Here is an 18,264-nt window from a genome sequence, read left to right on the forward strand (position 1 = left end):
TTCACAATTCGAGTTTGGAAGCTCCTTTAATGGATCAAGAAAAGCGAACGTCTCATACCAAGCACAAGGTCAAGAACTTAACAGACAATGACTGCCAAACAAATGCACAACATAGATGGCAAAATACTGCATTACCTCTTTAAAAAAAATAATAATTTACAGTCGGTTGTTTTAAGGCACGCAACAGGCTGCTTAATACTGCATGTCTCTAGAATCCCACATCGAATGCAGCAAGAATTGGGGAGTCAACAAGCGCCTCTTAAAATGTTAAGCAAACAGGTGAAAGAATAACGCAGCCGCGCAGTGGGCACATAGCGAACTATTCTTTCGCCTTTTACTAAAGAATACCGTGTGCTCGCTGCAGATAGCGGCATACGCCAATTTTTTGAGGGCTCTTATCCTTTTGATGAGGTCCACCAAATTTAAGTTTAGAAGAAAGATTCATAGGCTTACTTTAAAATTAAGGATGCGTTGAAACAGGCTTGTTTATCTGGGTAAATGGTTCGGAAGAAATGGTAATTAATGGAAGATATAGACCTGTATTGTATAAGCTTCGTTTCTTGCCCCTCAATGGTGATTACTGTGATATAAATACGAGCTGCAAACCTCAGGGGTATAGTGTTTAGTTACGGCTATGAGTGTATGGAGTCAGCTATGCATGTGCACCCGGTGTTTTATCTCTACAAGCACGGTAGAAGCTGCGTCTTCTTTATCCCTAGAAGAATTCAGAAACCTCTGTTCTAAAGGACTACTAAAAGACGCTCTTGAGAGCTACAAATCTGAGATATGGAAAAATCCACATTTCTTCTCTTGCCTTCTCCAGTCATCCATTTCCCAGAAGTCATTGCTTGTGGGAAAACAGCTCCATTCATTGGTAATTACTTCCGGGTATTTCAGAGACAAGTTCGTGGGAAATCACCTTCTAAATATGTACTCCAAGATTGGACAACTACAAACAGCTCTTTCGTTGTTCAACTCTTTGCCTAGGAGAAACATCATGTCTTGTAACATTTTGATTAATGGGTATGTGAAGTGTGGAGATTTGGAGGGTGCGCGTAAAGTGTTTGACGAAATGCCTGAGAGAAATGTTGCTACCTGGAATGCTATGGTCGCTGCCATGACCCAGTTTGAGCTAAATGAAGACGCTTTAGATTTGTTCAGTGAAATGTATGAGTTGGGATTTTCCCCAGATGAGTTCACCCTTAGCAGTCTTCTTAGGGGTTGCGCTGGTTTGAGAGCTCTCTATGCAGGAAGGCAGCTTCATGCTTATGTGATGAAATGTGGGTTTGAACTCAATTTGGTTGTTGGGAGCTCCTTGGCTCACATGTATATGAAATGTGGAAGTATAGGAGATGGGGAGAAAATTATTGGTTCTATGCCAAGTCGTAATATTGTGGCTTGGAACACACTTATTGCAGGGAAGGCTCAAAATGGCTTCTCAGAGGAAGTTATGGATCAGTACAATATGATGAGAATTGCAGGTTTTAGACCAGACAAAATAACTTTTGTGAGTGTAATTAGTTCATGTTCAGAATTGGCAACTCTTGGTCAAGGTCAGCAAATTCATGCTGAACTGATCAAAGCTGGTGCTAGTTCTGTTGTTGCAGTGTCTAGTTCGTTAATTAGCATGTATTCAAAGTGTGGATGTTTGGAAGATTCTGTTAAAGTTTACTTGGAATGCAAAGATGCTGACGTTGTTTTGTGGAGCTCCATGATTGCTGCTTATGGTTTTCATGGAAGAGTTAAGGACGCAATCAATCTGTTTCAGCAGATGGAGCAGCAAGATTTGGAGGCAAATGATGTTACTTTCTTGAGCTTACTTTATGCATGTAGTCACTGTGGATTAAAGGACGAAGGGATGGAATTTTTTGAGTTGATGGTATCAAAGTACGGAGTGAAGCCAAGGCTAGAACATTATACTTGCGTGGTTGACTTACTTGGTAGGTCAGGGTGTTTGAACGAGGCAGAGGCTATGATAAGATCAATGCCTGTAAAAGCAGATGCTATCATTTGGAAGACTTTGTTATCTGCATGTAAACTTCACAAGAATGCAGACATGGCAATAAGAGTTGCTAAAGAAGTTCTTAGAATTGATCCTCAGGATTCAGCCTCTTATGTGCTTCTCGCTAATATTCATGCTTATGCTAAGAGTTGGCAGGTTGTTTCGGAAGTGAGGAAAACTATGAGAGATAGGAATGTGAAAAAGGAACCAGGCATAAGTTGGTTGGAAGTAAAGAATCAGGTTCATCAGTTTTGCATGGGCGATAAATCCCATCCGAGATTAAGGGAAATTAATTTATACTTGAAAGAGTTGATGGAAGAGATGAAACTGCTTGGTTATGTGCCTGATACTGCCTCTGTTTTGCATGATATGGACAACGAAGAGAAAGAATACAGCTTGGTGCATCACAGTGAAAAATTGGCTATTGCTTTTGCTCTAATGAACACTCCACCAGGTTTGCCAATAAGAATAATGAAGAACTTGCGTGTCTGCGGTGACTGTCATGTAGCCATCAAATATATCTCTAAAATAAAAAAGAGAGAAATCATTGTTCGAGACACTAGTAGATTTCACCATTTCAAAAATGGTCTATGTTCTTGCGGAGATTACTGGTAAAAGCTTAACTGCTATTACAGGTGAAACAGTTATTTAGTTTTCTTATTCAAATGATATTATATTTTTTCCCTGGAATTATTCATAGTTGGAATTGTGTTAACAATAATATCAAAACTCACTAAATTAATATCTATAATAAATTTTATGCTATATAATATAACGACATTTGCTTAAATTAAATTAAAATAACAAAATTAAAGAAAATATTTTAAAGAGAAGAAGTAAAGGGAATATCAAGCTCATAAATTGGAACTCAAGTCATTTTGATGCATTGAGAGTGACAGGGAGGAAGCTAATATCAGAATGCCCAAAAACCATCCAAAGAGAGAAGTTGTAGGCCAGAAAACGACTATTGGGATGGAGGCGATAAAACTCTTTAAAGTCTCATTCGTGCCTTTTAAATTGGCTTTGTATCCAACAAGATGTCATTAGCAAGCATTTTACACATTGACAGCCAATCTACCAAGTAAACAAAGATATAAGCCTCTCAACAGAAATTTGTAAGAAAAACACAAAGCAATCCAAACAAACACAAAAAAGATAACCGCCCATTAAGTATAGGGGCTTTTCTCGTACCCCATTAATTGTAGGAAAATTTTGTTAGTTTGAATCTTAATTAAAATATCCCTGCGCAAACAATTTCTCATTATATATATAAATCAAGAAAATATTTGTATTGTTACCATATGACATTACTTTTTGATGATGTTATCATATGTGGCAATGCTTTTCTGAGGTGCCTGCCGGGACATCCTCCAGTAAGGTTTACTTAGCTAACTGAACGCCAAAATCTAATTATCTTTTTTATTATAAAGGGATTAATAATTGAATTAAATAAAATTGAAAAAAAAATTGAGGATTCCTAATTATTATTATTATTTTTTATCAAAAAATGGTGATTTCATTAATCATGAACTGATATCAGCATCTTTGTAAATAAGGCTTTTGCAACTATTGAGGGGATAGCTAGCCAACCCTGGCCTACTAAACTTTATCTTGTCTGCCTTAACACCCAATCTGCTGAAGAGTTAGCAGATGTATGATCATAAACTAAAAACACATTGGGATATTCATTAAGTATACAAATCAGATCATGATGAATAGCATCTAACTCCCACACAGGGAATGAGAAAGCTCTTATGGCCTCCACTAAGCCCAATGAATCTGTCTCTATTATAATTGGCACAATATTCTCATTTAAAATATATGATGAATATATACTCACGCCCGAGTTTTTCGTCTGCCACATAAAATTATAAATATGTGCAAAGTAATAATTTATTTTATTAAATATAATTTATTTAATTTCATTAAACTTTATTTATTTTTAATTAATGAATTATTTAATTTCTTTCATTTATGATTAACTATTTTAATTTCTCAATTATATAAATATAAATTATTTAATAATTGGCCTCTTATAATAATACTAAAATATGGAGCCATGCATTATTATTGGATAAATTTAAAATATATTAACATATATTTATTCTATAAACCTGTAATTTATATAGAAGCTACATATAATTTCATTTTTTTTACAACACTTATCCTTTTCAAATTATTTATATTATTTTAAAATAATATTAATATAACTATTAAAAAGATAATATTTTATATTTTCAATATATTATGCTAGAAGTGTGTACAATTCATTTAGACTGAATTATAACATTTGAAATCAAATTTATAAAAGCTGATAGAATAAAACAAAAACTATAAATAACATTAATGGTTTGATAGCAAGAATGTAGGCTTAGCATAAAATTTAGAAAATTGGGATATTTACGATTTGAGTTTTTTTTTTTTTTTTTTTTTTTTTTGAGAAAAAGTTTAATGAATACAGCAAAATGCTATGCCATGGATCATCCTTCTACTTCTGCTTGCAGAAAAGCGGATCAGTGATAAAGCCATTTGAATAGTGTTAATGCGGAAAGAGTCCCATATCGCTTACACGAGACTCAACCTTGGAAGCATGTCATTATAAAATAATAGCTTACTGAAATAGACGCTTCATACCTTTCTCGGCCTTTTGGCTAAGATCAAGTGTAGTATCTGTTCTTATCAGTTTAATATCTGATACGTGAGCCATTGGCTCACATGATATTAAATTAATATTTTTATGGGGAGTGTCCACAGCAGTAGCTTGCTACTGGGACTCTTAGACGTCGCCCTTGTGTTGCACTACAGCTCGGGCCTGGCGCACCCGCCAATACAAGGATTAAGTTTTTGTTGAGTAGCCGGTTGTTGGTTTCGCCACAGGTTCAATCAGAATGACTTCTTCAACTGTTGTTCAGTTATCATAAGCTGAAGAAATGGTGATTTTGCAAAGGGATCAAACCACATAGATTTCAATTTTACTGATACTTGATCTTGAATTTCTACTGACCAAAACTTTACAGGTTCTATACCAGCAAGAAGTTGGCAGCCTGTCAAAGATAAAATCAATTTTCAACAAATTGAAAATAAAACCAGATGTCTTCTTCAGTCTTAGCTCAGTTGATCAAAGCATAGAACCAAGAATCATTCTGGCTGAACTCACTGTCCAAGATTTCCATGACGCTTAAATCCTTTTATGGCTTATTAATCTTCTTCTGATTAATCGAATATTGAGTAAAAGAAAACATGGAATTCTAATTTTCTCCCCTTAAAGGCTCATTTGCTGAAATGCATAATTAAATGTATCTATTTCTTTTCTCAAAAAACTATTTTTAAAAATATAAATGTCAAACATTATGATAAAATTTACAAATATAAGCTTATATAAACGGGAGCGCAAAATTTATAAATCTCTTTTTGATGTGTGGAAAATAAGGCTAAATCTTTGTTTGGATTTGTGTAAAATAGGGGAAAGAAAAATAAATCTAAAAAATAAAAATTGATTAAAACTTTCTCTTTGTTGGAAAGGGAGGAAAATATAAGAGAATTTTACTTTGCCTTTGTTTTTTTCTCTTCAGGAGAAAATACTAAGCCCACTATTTTATAATTTTTGTCCACTTATTTTTTAAATATATTAAAAAATATATTTTTTTATTAACTTTCTAATTATATCAATTTTAAAAATATTAAAATTTATTAAATTTATACTTCACTAGTAATATAAAAAAAGAGAATGAATAATAATTTTTAAATAATAATAAAAAAAATAAACCAAAATTATAAGATGAATATAGTATATTTAAAAAAAAAGGATAATTTATATATCAAAATAATAAAATTATCTTTTAATTTTTTTTACCTTTTTAACATATAGAATAGTATTGTAAATTAGCTATAATTGTTTCCCTCCTTTTATTTTCTATCTTCTCAAACAAAGTAAAATAACTTTATTTTCATTTATTTTTTCTCTATCCAAATAAAAAAAATAACAAAGAGAATTTTTTTTATGTTCTACTATTAATTTTCTTTTCTCCTTAAATTTTTCCTCAAACAGAGTGCAAATGTAGATCTTCCATCAGATCATCTTAAGGCACTGTTTGGTATATGATTGAGAGAGCTAACATAAACATAGGAGTGGTTATATTATTTAAATTTGGTTTTAATTCGTGAAATCTGAAATGTCATAACAAAGGATGTCATAGGTTGAGCAGCGCACTATGAGAATGTTTGACAAAAGATGAAGAATCGATTGTTGAAAAAGAGAGATGAGGAACAGAAGGAATGGTGTAGTGATCAGTATAGCGCGGAGAAGAATCCCACATCGCTAACACAAGATCTGACCTTCGGAATATCGTTAGTATAAAAAGCAGGTTAAGTTACTTATCAAAGCATACCTTTCTCGGCCTTTTGGCTAAGATCAAGTGTAGTATCTGTTCTTATCAGTTTAATATCTGATACGTGGGCCAATGGCCCACACGATATTAAATTAATTTTTTTATGGGGAGAGTTCATTACAGTAGCTTGCTACTGGACCTCTCGCGCGTCGCCCATGCGTTGCACTAAAGCTAGGGCCTGGCGCACCCACCAATGCTTAGTAAGATATATTTTGTGTATAAGTTCATATCTAGTCTGATCCAAATTGTAAGATGCGTAGGCAACAGGACGTCATGGTGAATGGAAGTGTTAATATATTTAATGTTGCGGATATAAGGAGTTGCGTCGTTTTTGGTAACTAATCGACTTTGATAAAATCTGAACGATGCAGTTTTTAATTTGAATAATTTATTTGATTTTTTAACTCATTTAACTGGTTTTAAATTATATACTTACTAAGTTTTAAAAAATATTAATTAATTTTAAGAGTTAAATATTTTATTATTTAATTTTTATAATTTTAATAAATTTATAAAATAGTTCTTAATTAATTTTTAATATTTTAATATTTAATGATTAAAATTAATGAAACAACTTAGTAAATTTTTTAATATATTTTTAAAAATCAATAAATAAATTTTCTTATATTATAAAATTTACGTAATAAATTTGTTTATTAAAATTAAATTTTATATAAAAAAAAATCTTTTACTCTAAAATATAATTAATTTTATTTTGATCTTAATTTAAATATAACTTCAAGTCATCTAAACTTTTTAAGGATTTATTATTGAAATAATATAAGTTCAAAATAATTTATAATGAAAAATATTTTTGAAATTATTTATAAAATTCACGTTTGCTTTTAAAAAAAAGCTAAAAGAATTTTTTTTTTTTTTTAAAAAGTTGTTGAAAGTATTTTCAGAATTGATGTGATCAAGGTGAGTCCAAAATTGATCTTTGAATACTCTGGTTAAAATGACGCTTTTAAGAATAGTCAAATATTTCTGAAAATATTATTTTAATTGACATTTTAAAAAGCAAATCATACCATTATGTTTTCTTTTTCAGCTTCTGAAAAATAGAGTCCAAAATTTAAAAATATTTTATTACTCTTAAAAATATCACTTTAATCAACACTTTTTAGAGTAGTTCTTTGCTTATTGTCGCAATAAACCTAAAAATATTTCTTAAACGTTATGCATTAAACCTAAAAATATTTTTTATTAACGTTTCTAGAGCATTAATTTAAAAGAGATGGAATTGAAATGATAAAGCTGAGAATTCTCAAATTCCGACTTAAAACATTTATTTTCAAACAAAGTTTCTGACTGTACACTCAATCTTCATTATTAAAATTTTACTAAACATTAATTCAATATCTTGTATATAATTTTATTATCATGAACAGTATTAAACAATGACAAATAAATTATTTCTTAGAAAATATTTTATAATATAAATTATTTTTATGATATAAATTGAATTTAAAATTAAATTAACTTTAATTTGAGTTTTGAATCAAGGGCCCTAACGAATTCTAATGTAAAGAATTTCATGTGCACATGACCAACCAAGAAAAAAGAGAATGTCTAAGATTAGGGAAACTTCCAACCATTGAACAGGATACTTGTCCCTTGCTTCACATAATTAGTGCACAATCTACTTATTTAATCTTAACGTTAGATCAATTAATTTATATGATTTTGTTTTTAAATGGGTTCAATTCATATATTGAATTACAGATTTTGTCGAAACAAATTCAGTAATTTAATCAACTTACAACTTGATCTGAACATGGTAAGCGTCCAATTCATATGCTCAGGCGAAATGAATTCTTGTGCATTAAAATTTGTATATATATTTGAAAGGATAAATGATGTATTGATTACCTGACGGACCCTAGAAATTAAATGTAAATGCTACTTCTGATCATAGGACTATTAAGAAGCATCCCAACAAGAAAAGAAAAGAAAAGAAAAGAAAAGAAAAGATACCCTTCTTACAAAACGACACAAACTTGAAACTCGAAAGCACTTGGTTGCCTCCAAGGCTCAAACACCTCCAGACAAGATTCTCTGAGTGATCAGTTCATTTTTTGTTAGCCGAGCAGAAGGGGAGCATCACTGGGACCCTAGAGAAAAATATGAAACAAAATTCTGAAGACAAGAACAAAAATGTGAATCTTCTGGAACAGTTCTGCACTAGAAAATCCTTCTTAACGTACTGAATCCTATAACACCAACTGACAAAATAAGAGCAAGTTTTGTAATTTCGAGATCAGCAATCATACTTCTTCTTCTGTTTGTTCTTACTTGCTGAGATCTCTGTCCTAAGCTCTCACGAAGTATATTACTTAAAGTATCTAACTGATGCATAACCTGTCGTTGCCCCCGAGCAATGCCAGATACCTGCTTCACATGTGAAGAAGATAAATAAGAAAATTATTAGGATAAGTAAAAACTCCAAAAACCTAAGTGTAAGCTAAACATGGTTTTAAATAACGTAAGGACTGATATTTATAGGTTTTTTATCCTAAAATAAATTTATATGACAATAGTTATTTACCGTTAACGGTCCGATAGCTAATTTTTTAAAGCCATATGGGGGCCTAACTTTAGTACCTCTTCCATTAATGGTGACTCCTTGGCCAACTGAGAGAAAGATGAGGAATTACGCAACTTGCATCCGGTCAAGGAACCATTGCTTAAACCAGAGAGGAAGTGAGACGTGGGAGCAGAGCCATTACATGCATCAGCTTGGAGAACCAAGTTTTGTTGGCTGGAAGAACTGCTGGTGATGTTTAATTTGGAATTTAGATCTTCAATACGGGCTGCAAACTCATCCATTCTATCGTTCAGAGAGGATATCTGTTCCGAAAGTTGAGTGAGGATGCCCTGTAGAGAAGGGAAGTAGAAAAAAGATAACAGATAAGACTTCTTGAGTTCTACTTCTATAGCTTCATTATAGAGAAAAATGATCTAACAGATGATACAAAATGATCCTGGAAATACCTGATTTGCTAGCACTGCCATTGACACTGTGTTTCTCTCAGTATAGCCTCCGTTACTTGCAGCGAGTACAGCAAGTTTGGAAAAGTTGCTCTCCCTTTGGTTTGAATATGAATGTGACATACCACTGCTTGCAGAAATTACACCTCTATTAGTTAAGGCAGCCAGCTTTCGAATAATATTTCAGCAAATAATGATGATACAGAAGCAACAGAACGACATGGCTTTTTGAGCTGCACCTTTTGAGATTCTTGTTTCTCATAGCAACCCTATCGGCAGAGGCTCGCAGAAGTGCTTCTTTGGGGCTTGAAACCAAATCCTCATCTAGGCTGAGCTTTGTCTTCAAATCATCTGGTAAAGCCTGCAGAATGATCAAATCAGGACTATCTAAGCAGGAGAAGTCATCATGAGTATTGGATATCGCCGTACCATAACATCATCTACAAGCTTTTCCAGTTGAATCTGTTCTATATAGGTACGCGGAACATATGAGCCTTCCAAACCTAGCTGCTCTGCGACATATCTCACAACCAAGCGATCTTTTCCTTGCACCTTTTTGAACAATCAACCAAGATTGTGTGGTTTAGACAGCTTTCATACAAATTAGCAATGAGGCTTTTGGTAATAATAAAATAAGCAATTAACAGTTATCCTGATTATTATAATTAATGAGTGAAAAAAATTCCGTGTTCCAGACAATTGATACTATAAGATGATTATAATCAAGTGGTCCTTTCTGTCATTGGCAATGCTAAACAATTATATTTAACATCACCTCTAATACTTACTGCCATGTACTAGTAACTTAACACAACATCTGAGAAACAAGTGGATTTAAGGAGGATATAGTTTTAAAAAAAGTGAGAAACATCTTAACCTATATCTTTATTCAAATATTTACAGGGAAACAAAAAGCAATAAAATCAACAAATACAATAAACTGTAACTAGGCATAAGAAAATCCACTTGCTTTGATGAAGTCACCTATCTATAATAGCACAAGTATCAGTTGTTTCCAACCTAAAGGAATTTAATTTACAGGAAAGCACTATGCAACTGTGCATTCCATGAATTCATAGAAATTATTTAGTTGTACCTGAACATATTGACGGTTTAGTTGTTCAAGCCAATCAATTTTAACGCAAACATTGTCATTAAGGAACACGTGGCTGCTTCTTTTAAGGATAGTTGCTATTGTATACCCCAAGGCCATTAGCCCACCAAGAAGTCGCACACTCACTTCAAAAGAGATCCTTGGTGATATAACAAAAGGAGCATCTGTTACCCATTCCTGAAATTGAGAGTTATAACTGGTCATATCAGATAAAGATGTGGAAATAAGATTTAAAAATAAATAAATAAATAAAACAACAAAAAGCCATTTAATTGTACTTTGTTAGTAGTGATATTAATAATATGCATACATGGGACATTTAAGGTTTCCTTAAACTATTATCCTAGCATAATTTTATTCATGATCACCAGTCATAAGTAATTCAATGCAGCCAATAACTTTAACTTGTTACACACACAAATTTTAATTTGTTTTCAATAGACCTATGCCAATTTCATTCAATATAAACTCCACAAGGTTTTTTTTTTGGTGGTCAAATAAGATTTTTTTAATACAACTATACAACTAAAAGTGGGCCACAAGACTTTCTTACTTAGTTGCCATGTAAAAAAGAACATGTAAAAATTTGATTTTTGTGCTGTTCAGAAACACATAGAGGCACATTGTTTCCAACAGGACCTAATATGTTTCTTCACACATATTTCTAAAATTTGTCAAAGTACACAAGGTATTCAAGTCTACCAGAACCAATAATTCTCACACCAAGGAAAATAAAATGGGCAAACCTCAAACATAAGATTATACTTTCCATCTTTATTCCTCATTCTCAGATATGACTGACAAGATTCAGGATCTTCACCAGGTGGTAAAAGAAAAATATCATAAGTCTGCTCTGTCATCTCTGTATGTTCCTCAGAGAGAACAGCCTTGATCTGATCCACCATCACCTTCTTCGCTGACTACAATAAGAATTAAGTACTCGAACATCACTATAAACAAAAATATAGTAACAAATACTCTTATGAATTGGCACGGTAGGGAGATTCTGAAAATCCTCAATGCTTAAGGAATAAACTAGGAAGCACATTAACTGGCCTCACCGCGTGTATGAGTGAAAAACTAAAACTAAATAGCTCAACAGAAATCAAAGTGGAAAATAGTTAAACAACCTTCAATACATAAGTAGGATTCTGGAAACCAGAGAATGGGTTGAATTTGTTTATAATTTTTATATGTGCTGTTTGGAGATCTGGCTCAATAAAAGCTTTGTACATTGGATACACCTGCAACAAAAGTTAAGCTGAGTACTTGAAAAGCAGTATTGTGCAACAATGGTTTTAAAACACATTTAACAAAAGCAAACCGTCTCAGATATCTGCTGGATAATTTCCTCTGGCGCTTGGCCAGCTCGTTGGATGTCACGTAGGACCCGTTTTACCAGATCAAAATGAACTCCCCCAGTCACTGATACTTGAAGGTCTAGCATAGGTCGCAGCTTTGTGCTCAAGGCATAAATTCCTTCAATAATCACTATGCGAGAAGTTGGGACTTCAACCATCCTATCACATGTGCATGCCTTAGTTAGGTTTAACATAAAAGCTGCATAAGGAAAAGTATATATGATAGTAAAATTGATCACTCTTAGGAGAGAAATAACATGATCTTCTGGAAGTTAAAACTATTTGTACAAGCCAAAGTAAGCAGTGGTTAACCTGTATCCAACACGAGAACTAGACTTGAAATCATAGATTGGAGTCTCAGCTGATTTTCCTGCCTTTAAATCATGGATATTTTTGAGAAGCGTGTCATAATCTGTCAAGCGTGGATCTGTTCAAAACAAAACAGTATTAAAGCCAATAGCTTGAATGTATGCTTTGTCTCAATTTCAAACCATTGGCTGCTCCCAGTAATGGTTCAGTGGGTCATAATCAAATTTCCATTGTATGAGAACTAATGGATACTCCAAATTTTAGCAGAGATTTTCACTTGACTTCAACACAAGATGAAAATTTGGATGAGTAAACAGTAATTATTCTGGTCCATGAGATGAAATTTGATGGATCAAAAACAAGGAGAAGCTTCACTTCTTTGTCGTGGTTAGGAATTAAGTATATATCATATTCTAAAATATAAGTCATAGTAGAAACCATGTTTAAAACAATCAAATAAAAAGTTCCCCTAGTCTCAAAACATCTCATATTTCTTTTAAGTAAACTCTTCCTAATTCCTTCCAGAGTAATATGCTCCAGCAACACCAACAACCAATAAATCAAATCTTGTCTCATCACAACACCAAGAATAGAGAATCACTCTATTTAGCAGTTAATCCTCCCCTTTCCCAGAGTATTGCATTCTCCCAAGCAGTCGATAGATCTGCAATTGCTGAATGCTCAAACCCTATTAAGCATCCTCAGCTTACCACAACATACATATCAGCAGCCAAATCTCACATCCATATATTCATACATTTAGAAAGATTTATAGCGAGTGAAAAGGAACTTGAGGACTAAAATATATTACAAAAATAATTTGAGACAAGTTAAGCTTTATTGTACAGCATAGCAATTGAGGCACTGATCGTAACAGCTAAAAGCACATAAAAGTCTAAACTTTCATAACAACATGTTCACAGATGCCAAAACATTCATATATTCGATCTGTATTGAGTAACTCAGATATTAACTAATATTATGTCCCAGAAGTCAAGAAAGGTTGCATTATAAAAACTATAACCAGTTATCCATTATGACAAATCAGGATTAGTGCAAAAAGAAATCAAAGACATAGTTGTAAGTTCATGTTATCAGATGTCAGAAATCCACAAACAGTAGAGGCAAGAAAAGGTAAATCTCAGAATTCTAAACACCCCAAGCCTCCATAAATTGGCCAGTGTTACAATTTAAAAAAAGATGCAGAAAATTCTGCAGGTTATTGAAACTGATAGAAGAATGACCAGAGTTGACGTAGACACTGTGGAATCGAGGCTCAAGACTCAAGACACATTCTGAAATCTGAGTAGGAGATGTGGAGTCAGCAGAACAGATGCAATCTGATCAAAGCAAGGAAAGGTCAGTGAAGGCCAACAGCTGAGGCACATATCTGGAGGAGGGAAAGGACTTTAAGTTGAAAGTATTACTTCATGATTAAGAAATTATTGGAAATTAACATTTCTTTTTGTCTCAGACAAAATGTCCACATTAATCAATATCTCTGACAGTTAAAAGTTAGTGACCTTAATTCCCCCAAAGCATAAACACCATACCCTTCTTCTTAGTGAAGAGATCAAACTGCACTCTTATGCCATCAACAAAAATAACTCCTTAAGCAAACTAAAACAAAAAGCCTACATAATAGCAGACTACCAGTTTATAAGCCTTGAGCATAATTTTGTGCTGAACACAAGCCTACATTGTTACTAAGGCTTCTGAAGAACACCAAGGAATTTAGAGTGAAGTCACTGCAATGATTTCACTAAATGGTCTTCAAAGCATCTATACAGTTACAGGTAGTCTTACACCAGTGAATGGTACGCATCACACTGAGGTAGCATCTTAAGTGGATAAATAATTTTATCCTCCAAGCAAGTAATCACAGTAGTATTATCATAGTATTCTCAGAAATACCACAACAGAGATCTTTCCAGCAAATTTATCAAACAGATAATGATAAAATGTTTGCAAAATCTGTCCGAAAAGTCATTAAGATCCATCTTTGACATTATATAAACAAAACTGTTCAAAAGAATAGAAAGCTTAAATGAGTTCAAAGATAAATCACCATCAAAATTGCCGTCAATAATTCGGCTAGAATCATTGTAGTTGTCCATTGAAATGACAGCGACACTGGGCATGAAGTTGAGTACCTTCTCTGTGAAAACAGTCTTCCCTGCCCCTGAAGGACCTGCTAAGCCTACCAGTATTATTCCATCATTGTTTTGGGCTAACAATTGGCACGCACGAATAAATAAAAAGAATCCTTTCTCAAATGTATATGTCTGTTGAATTGGAACAATCTCATAGCGACCACAGTCCTTTCTCTTAGACAATCTCACTTGGTCTTTCAACAGGCCATGCCTTTTCTTCTGTAATTCAGCACTAGAATTATCTTGAGCCATCAGAAGAATACGCTAACTCCCTATGCTTGAAAGAAAAGAAAATGAAGCAAAATAACTAGAGTCAATAAGAGAGAGCACAACAACATTTAAGAAGAAGTGGGTAGACGTTGGTTGAATGAATTGATGAAATTTAACCCAGAAAATAAAAATGAACATACAAAAGCAATGCATAACTAAAGAACGTAAATAACATTAAGAATTTAAAAAAAGAAAGAACTATAAAAAAAAAAAAAAGATGGTTTATATCAAAACAATATACTTAACAAAAACATAAGTCCCTAAGAGCAATAAATAGCAAAAAGTAATTGGAGTACAAGAATATCCAGTTGAAATAATTAAATATTTTATCCAGGCTGGTCATTCAAATTGGAAAGATTAATAATCATACAAATCATGAAACATAATGGGCCCATCTCTATTCTATGAATAACAAAACAGAATGATCCAATATAGATTCTTAAACCATCCATTGAAGCAAATCTTGTCAACTACTCCAGTATTCATGAGCAGTGCAATGATGATCTAGGCCTTGCTGATGTTAGGGCCTTAAGGGATCTAGATAATTAAATAGTGGTCGGCTTGATTCTACGCTTTGTTTTCTTTTCCTTTTTTTACCCCCTTTACACTACAGTATTCATCTATCTTCCTCAATGTATGGACACAGAAGTAGCAATTCCATAACAATAAAAACATTTCCAAATTGCCTCTCTCATATAAAACAAAGTTACTTATGAATCGTCTGCTACAAGAACATGGAACTCTATTCAGACCTTGTCATTTGATTGCTAAAACTAAAACATCATTATCAACATCCCAACCACAAATTACAAAATTACATCGCATTTCTGCCATATTTAGCATTAGATATTCCAACACTCGTCTTAAAACAGGTGACTCAGAGGAGGAAAAAGAAGCGCTACTTCAACTTCGTCACCTCACGTAAATTAAAAATACAAACCTGATGATTTAGGTCTCAGGAAAAAAAATAAAAAAATGAACTGTCTGCCTGCTGACAAAAATAAGAAGAATTTTGATCCAAAACACCCACCATGTGTGATTAAAGCCAAAAACAGAAGGCAAGGCGAAATCAAAACACAGAAAACACCCTGATCAGAAAATCATTGAAACCCCACGAAATAACGCTAAAACCTCAGTCCAACAACTAAAACGGCCAAAATATGATATCACATAAAAGCAACCGCCTTATCCAAACCATAAATCAAATTATCAAAACAACTATAATGAGATAATAAAAAGGGAAAACCAACAATACCCAGAAAGCAAAATGGATCAAAATCAGCGAAGCAAGCAAAGGGATTGAACGGTAAGAGCACTAACCGAATCAGAGTGAGTTCAGTTTATTTTAATGGCAATGAGTCAGAGCAAGTTCTAGCAAAATACCAATAATCCAGAAAGAAGTATACGGCCGATTTATCGATATAAAGAAAGATATTATTTTTCCAGAATAGAAAGTGCCTGATATTTTTGCAGAATATTTTTTTAAAAGGAAAAAAAGGTGTTTGTTTCCCAGATAGTTTGCAATTACACTCAAGAAAGGCGCAGAAACAGAGAACGAGACGAGGCCAGGTGATAGACAGATAACAGGAGATGTGTTTATATAGGGCTCTAATTTATAATTTAATTAATAAATTCAACAATGGATTTTTGTAGTTTCCTCCATAATCAGCGGTCACAGTCAATATCGACCTGGGATTCTTCCACTCGTATCAAAACCCCATGATACTTTGCACTTGCTTCCGCCTTCAGAGGTCGGCTCAGCTTCGCCAGTCATGCTTCCCAAGCATGGATATAGATTTTTTTTTTTTTTTATAAGTAACAAAAATACACAATATTTAGTCATATAACTTATATTTTCATTAATAAGTTTTTTCATATAATTAAAAGTTATAATATAATTTAATTTGTATAATAATAATTTTTTAATTCGATTCAAAATTCAGAAACCATAAACGAACCTAATTTCAAGCATCTATCAAAATCAGGATTGGAACATTGTAATTGTTGCTTTCAAATTAGAGGTTTGCTGTAAATTGGAGGGTTCAATTTCATCAAAAAGCAATTAGTAGACGAGTCCAAAAACTACAAGGAAGCTCTGCCCTTCACTCGTTATCCAGGGTACATGTGTCCCTTCCCTTTGCCTTTTTGCTTTTTTTTTTTTTTTTTTTTTTTTTTTTTTTTTGTTTTTTTACACTCACTATCCTATCAATTAAAAAATATAATAATTAATATCAGTAAAAATAATAATAATAAATATTTTTAAAATATAATCTAATAATAAAGAAATTAAATTTTTATTTTTATTTTTAGTTGATCACTGGTAGAATAGCCTGTAACTATTAAAACTTGAATTGGGCTTATTATTTCCACATGCATCACATTATTAATATCGTCCTCACCACTCAATTCCAACACCTATTACATTATTAAACATGCAAAAGTCTTGAGAAAAGTTGTGTACAAGTACTTGCCATTAAGGTTTTGGGGAAACTTTCAATTTCTCTTCACTGTATCAAATACCAAAACATATGATTATCAACGCACTGTTTGCTTGATAAAAATATATTTCCACAAAAAAATTATTACAACTTTTAACTCATTAACGACAATTTCAGGAAAACTGTTAACTTTGAAGATGAATTTATTTGATATTAACGCACTGTTTGTTTGATAAAAAGTTTTTTTTTTTGAAAAAATAATTTATTTTTAAAAAATACTTCTCTGTGAAATAAATTATAATTTTATCATATTTTAAGGTATATCGAAGAAGAATCTGTTGAGCTCATAAATTTGGCATTTTTACCTTATTCTCTGACCAGTTCAAAGATTATATTTTCAAATGATTGTTAGGCAAGTGTGATACCGGTACCAGTGTCGGTGATCGTGATTCACAAGGAATCTATTCATCAACTACACGTCTGCAACCAGACAAGCTTGACTTCATATTCATTGAATCGTTTCAGTTAAAAAAAATTAATTAATTGGAATAAAAGGTATTAAATTTCATTAAAAACTAACATTTTACCAACAAGTAGTGATTAATATAATGATAAAATTCACTGTGTTCTAAATTAAAAAACTAAATTTGAATATTGAAAAGAATATTAGTGAGTGGGATCTAATTGAATTTAAATAAATTAAATTATTTATTAAATGAGTTAAATAAATTTAAAAAAATTTTAATAAATTAAATTTAAAATTTTAAAATTCAACTCGATTTATTTACATAATTAATTCAAAGAAATTAATTTTATTATATTGAATCAACTAAATAAAACAATAACTTTAATTTTTATTTTGAAGATTGAACATATGCTACAATCAAAGTCATCACAAGGTAGATAGGTAACTGTAGTTCCTTTGAATAAGAGGACAGCTTTAATGATTTGTTCTATGCTTTGAATAGCGTAACTGTGAAGAAATAATTAAAATCAAACTCATCAAAATCTAATGTGTAGGAGATATATATTAGTCAATTATACATTAATAAAAAATTTAATTATTTAATTTGTACAAGCTAATATAAGAATATTTCTAACCATAAATTATACATTAGAAGAAAAAAAGAAAATTGATCCTTTTTTTTTTTTAATTTAACCACTTAGTTTGAAAGTAATTTCTAATATTCTAGAACAATTTCAATGGATTTATTACTTAAAATGAGGTAAAGTTTTAT

General features: G+C 32.2%; 2 protein-coding genes and 3 non-coding genes across 12 annotated transcripts; 4 read left to right on the plus strand and 1 right to left on the minus strand.

Annotated features, from left to right (window-relative positions):
* The first annotated feature begins 232 nt into the window (after positions 1-232).
* LOC110616615 (pentatricopeptide repeat-containing protein At2g41080) lies at positions 233-2,698 on the plus strand. The gene has a single exon (XM_021759045.2). It carries the CDS (start codon positions 635-637, stop codon positions 2,615-2,617), a length of 1,983 nt encoding a protein of 660 aa, XP_021614737.1. The 5' UTR covers positions 233-634; the 3' UTR covers positions 2,618-2,698.
* Positions 295-413, plus strand: LOC122723909. Its single transcript, XR_006351106.1, has one exon. It is a non-coding gene; the product is annotated as a U5 spliceosomal RNA (small nuclear RNA).
* Positions 2,699-4,632: 1,934 nt separating the features above from the next.
* On the plus strand, positions 4,633-4,828 carry LOC122723907. The gene has a single exon (XR_006351104.1). It is a non-coding gene; the product is annotated as a U2 spliceosomal RNA (small nuclear RNA).
* Positions 4,829-6,386: 1,558 nt separating this feature from the next.
* Positions 6,387-6,582, plus strand: LOC122723938. The gene has a single exon (XR_006351132.1). It is a non-coding gene; the product is annotated as a U2 spliceosomal RNA (small nuclear RNA).
* A 1,606-nt stretch (positions 6,583-8,188) lies between these two features.
* On the minus strand, positions 8,189-16,400 carry LOC110617577 (inorganic pyrophosphatase TTM2). 8 transcript variants are annotated; one of them, XM_021760459.2, is made up of 12 exons: positions 16,278-16,400; positions 14,234-14,590; positions 12,169-12,283; positions 11,820-12,015; positions 11,626-11,739; positions 11,242-11,415; positions 10,478-10,672; positions 9,811-9,933; positions 9,621-9,742; positions 9,385-9,508; positions 8,995-9,267; positions 8,189-8,784 (listed from the first exon to the last, which is right to left on the minus strand). In XM_021760459.2, exons 2-12 carry the CDS (start codon positions 14,568-14,570, stop codon positions 8,575-8,577), a joined length of 1,983 nt encoding a protein of 660 aa, XP_021616151.1. In that variant the 5' UTR covers positions 14,571-14,590; positions 16,278-16,400; the 3' UTR covers positions 8,189-8,574. The 8 variants fall into 8 exon arrangements, with proteins under 8 accessions (XP_021616151.1, XP_021616150.1, XP_021616149.1 ...); XM_021760458.2 differs by having other exon boundaries at positions 14,234-14,595; positions 16,278-16,396; XM_021760457.2 differs by having other exon boundaries at positions 15,909-16,392.
* Positions 16,401-18,264: the final 1,864 nt, after the last annotated feature.

The sequence above is a fragment of the Manihot esculenta genome, chromosome 6 (assembly GCF_001659605.2).
Source record: "Manihot esculenta cultivar AM560-2 chromosome 6, M.esculenta_v8, whole genome shotgun sequence".
In the NCBI taxonomy this organism is placed as follows: domain Eukaryota; kingdom Viridiplantae; phylum Streptophyta; class Magnoliopsida; order Malpighiales; family Euphorbiaceae; genus Manihot; species Manihot esculenta.

Bases quoted from the DNA above. Each gene is read 5' to 3' on its own strand.
- LOC110617577 (XM_021760459.2), bottom strand. From the start codon at position 14,570: ATGGCTCAAGATAATTCTAGTGCTGAATTACAGAAGAAAAGGCATGGC. The intron at 12,284-14,233 runs GTGATTTATCTT...TGTTTTGAACAG, and splicing joins TATTGACGGCAATTTTGATG to ATCCACGCTTGACAGATTAT. The intron at 8,785-8,994 runs GTACTAAAGTTA...TCACATGTGAAG, and splicing joins AGTCACCATTAATGGAAGAG to CAGGTATCTGGCATTGCTCG.
- LOC110616615 (XM_021759045.2), top strand. From the start codon at position 635: ATGAGTGTATGGAGTCAGCTATGCATGTGCACCCGGTGTTTTATCTCT.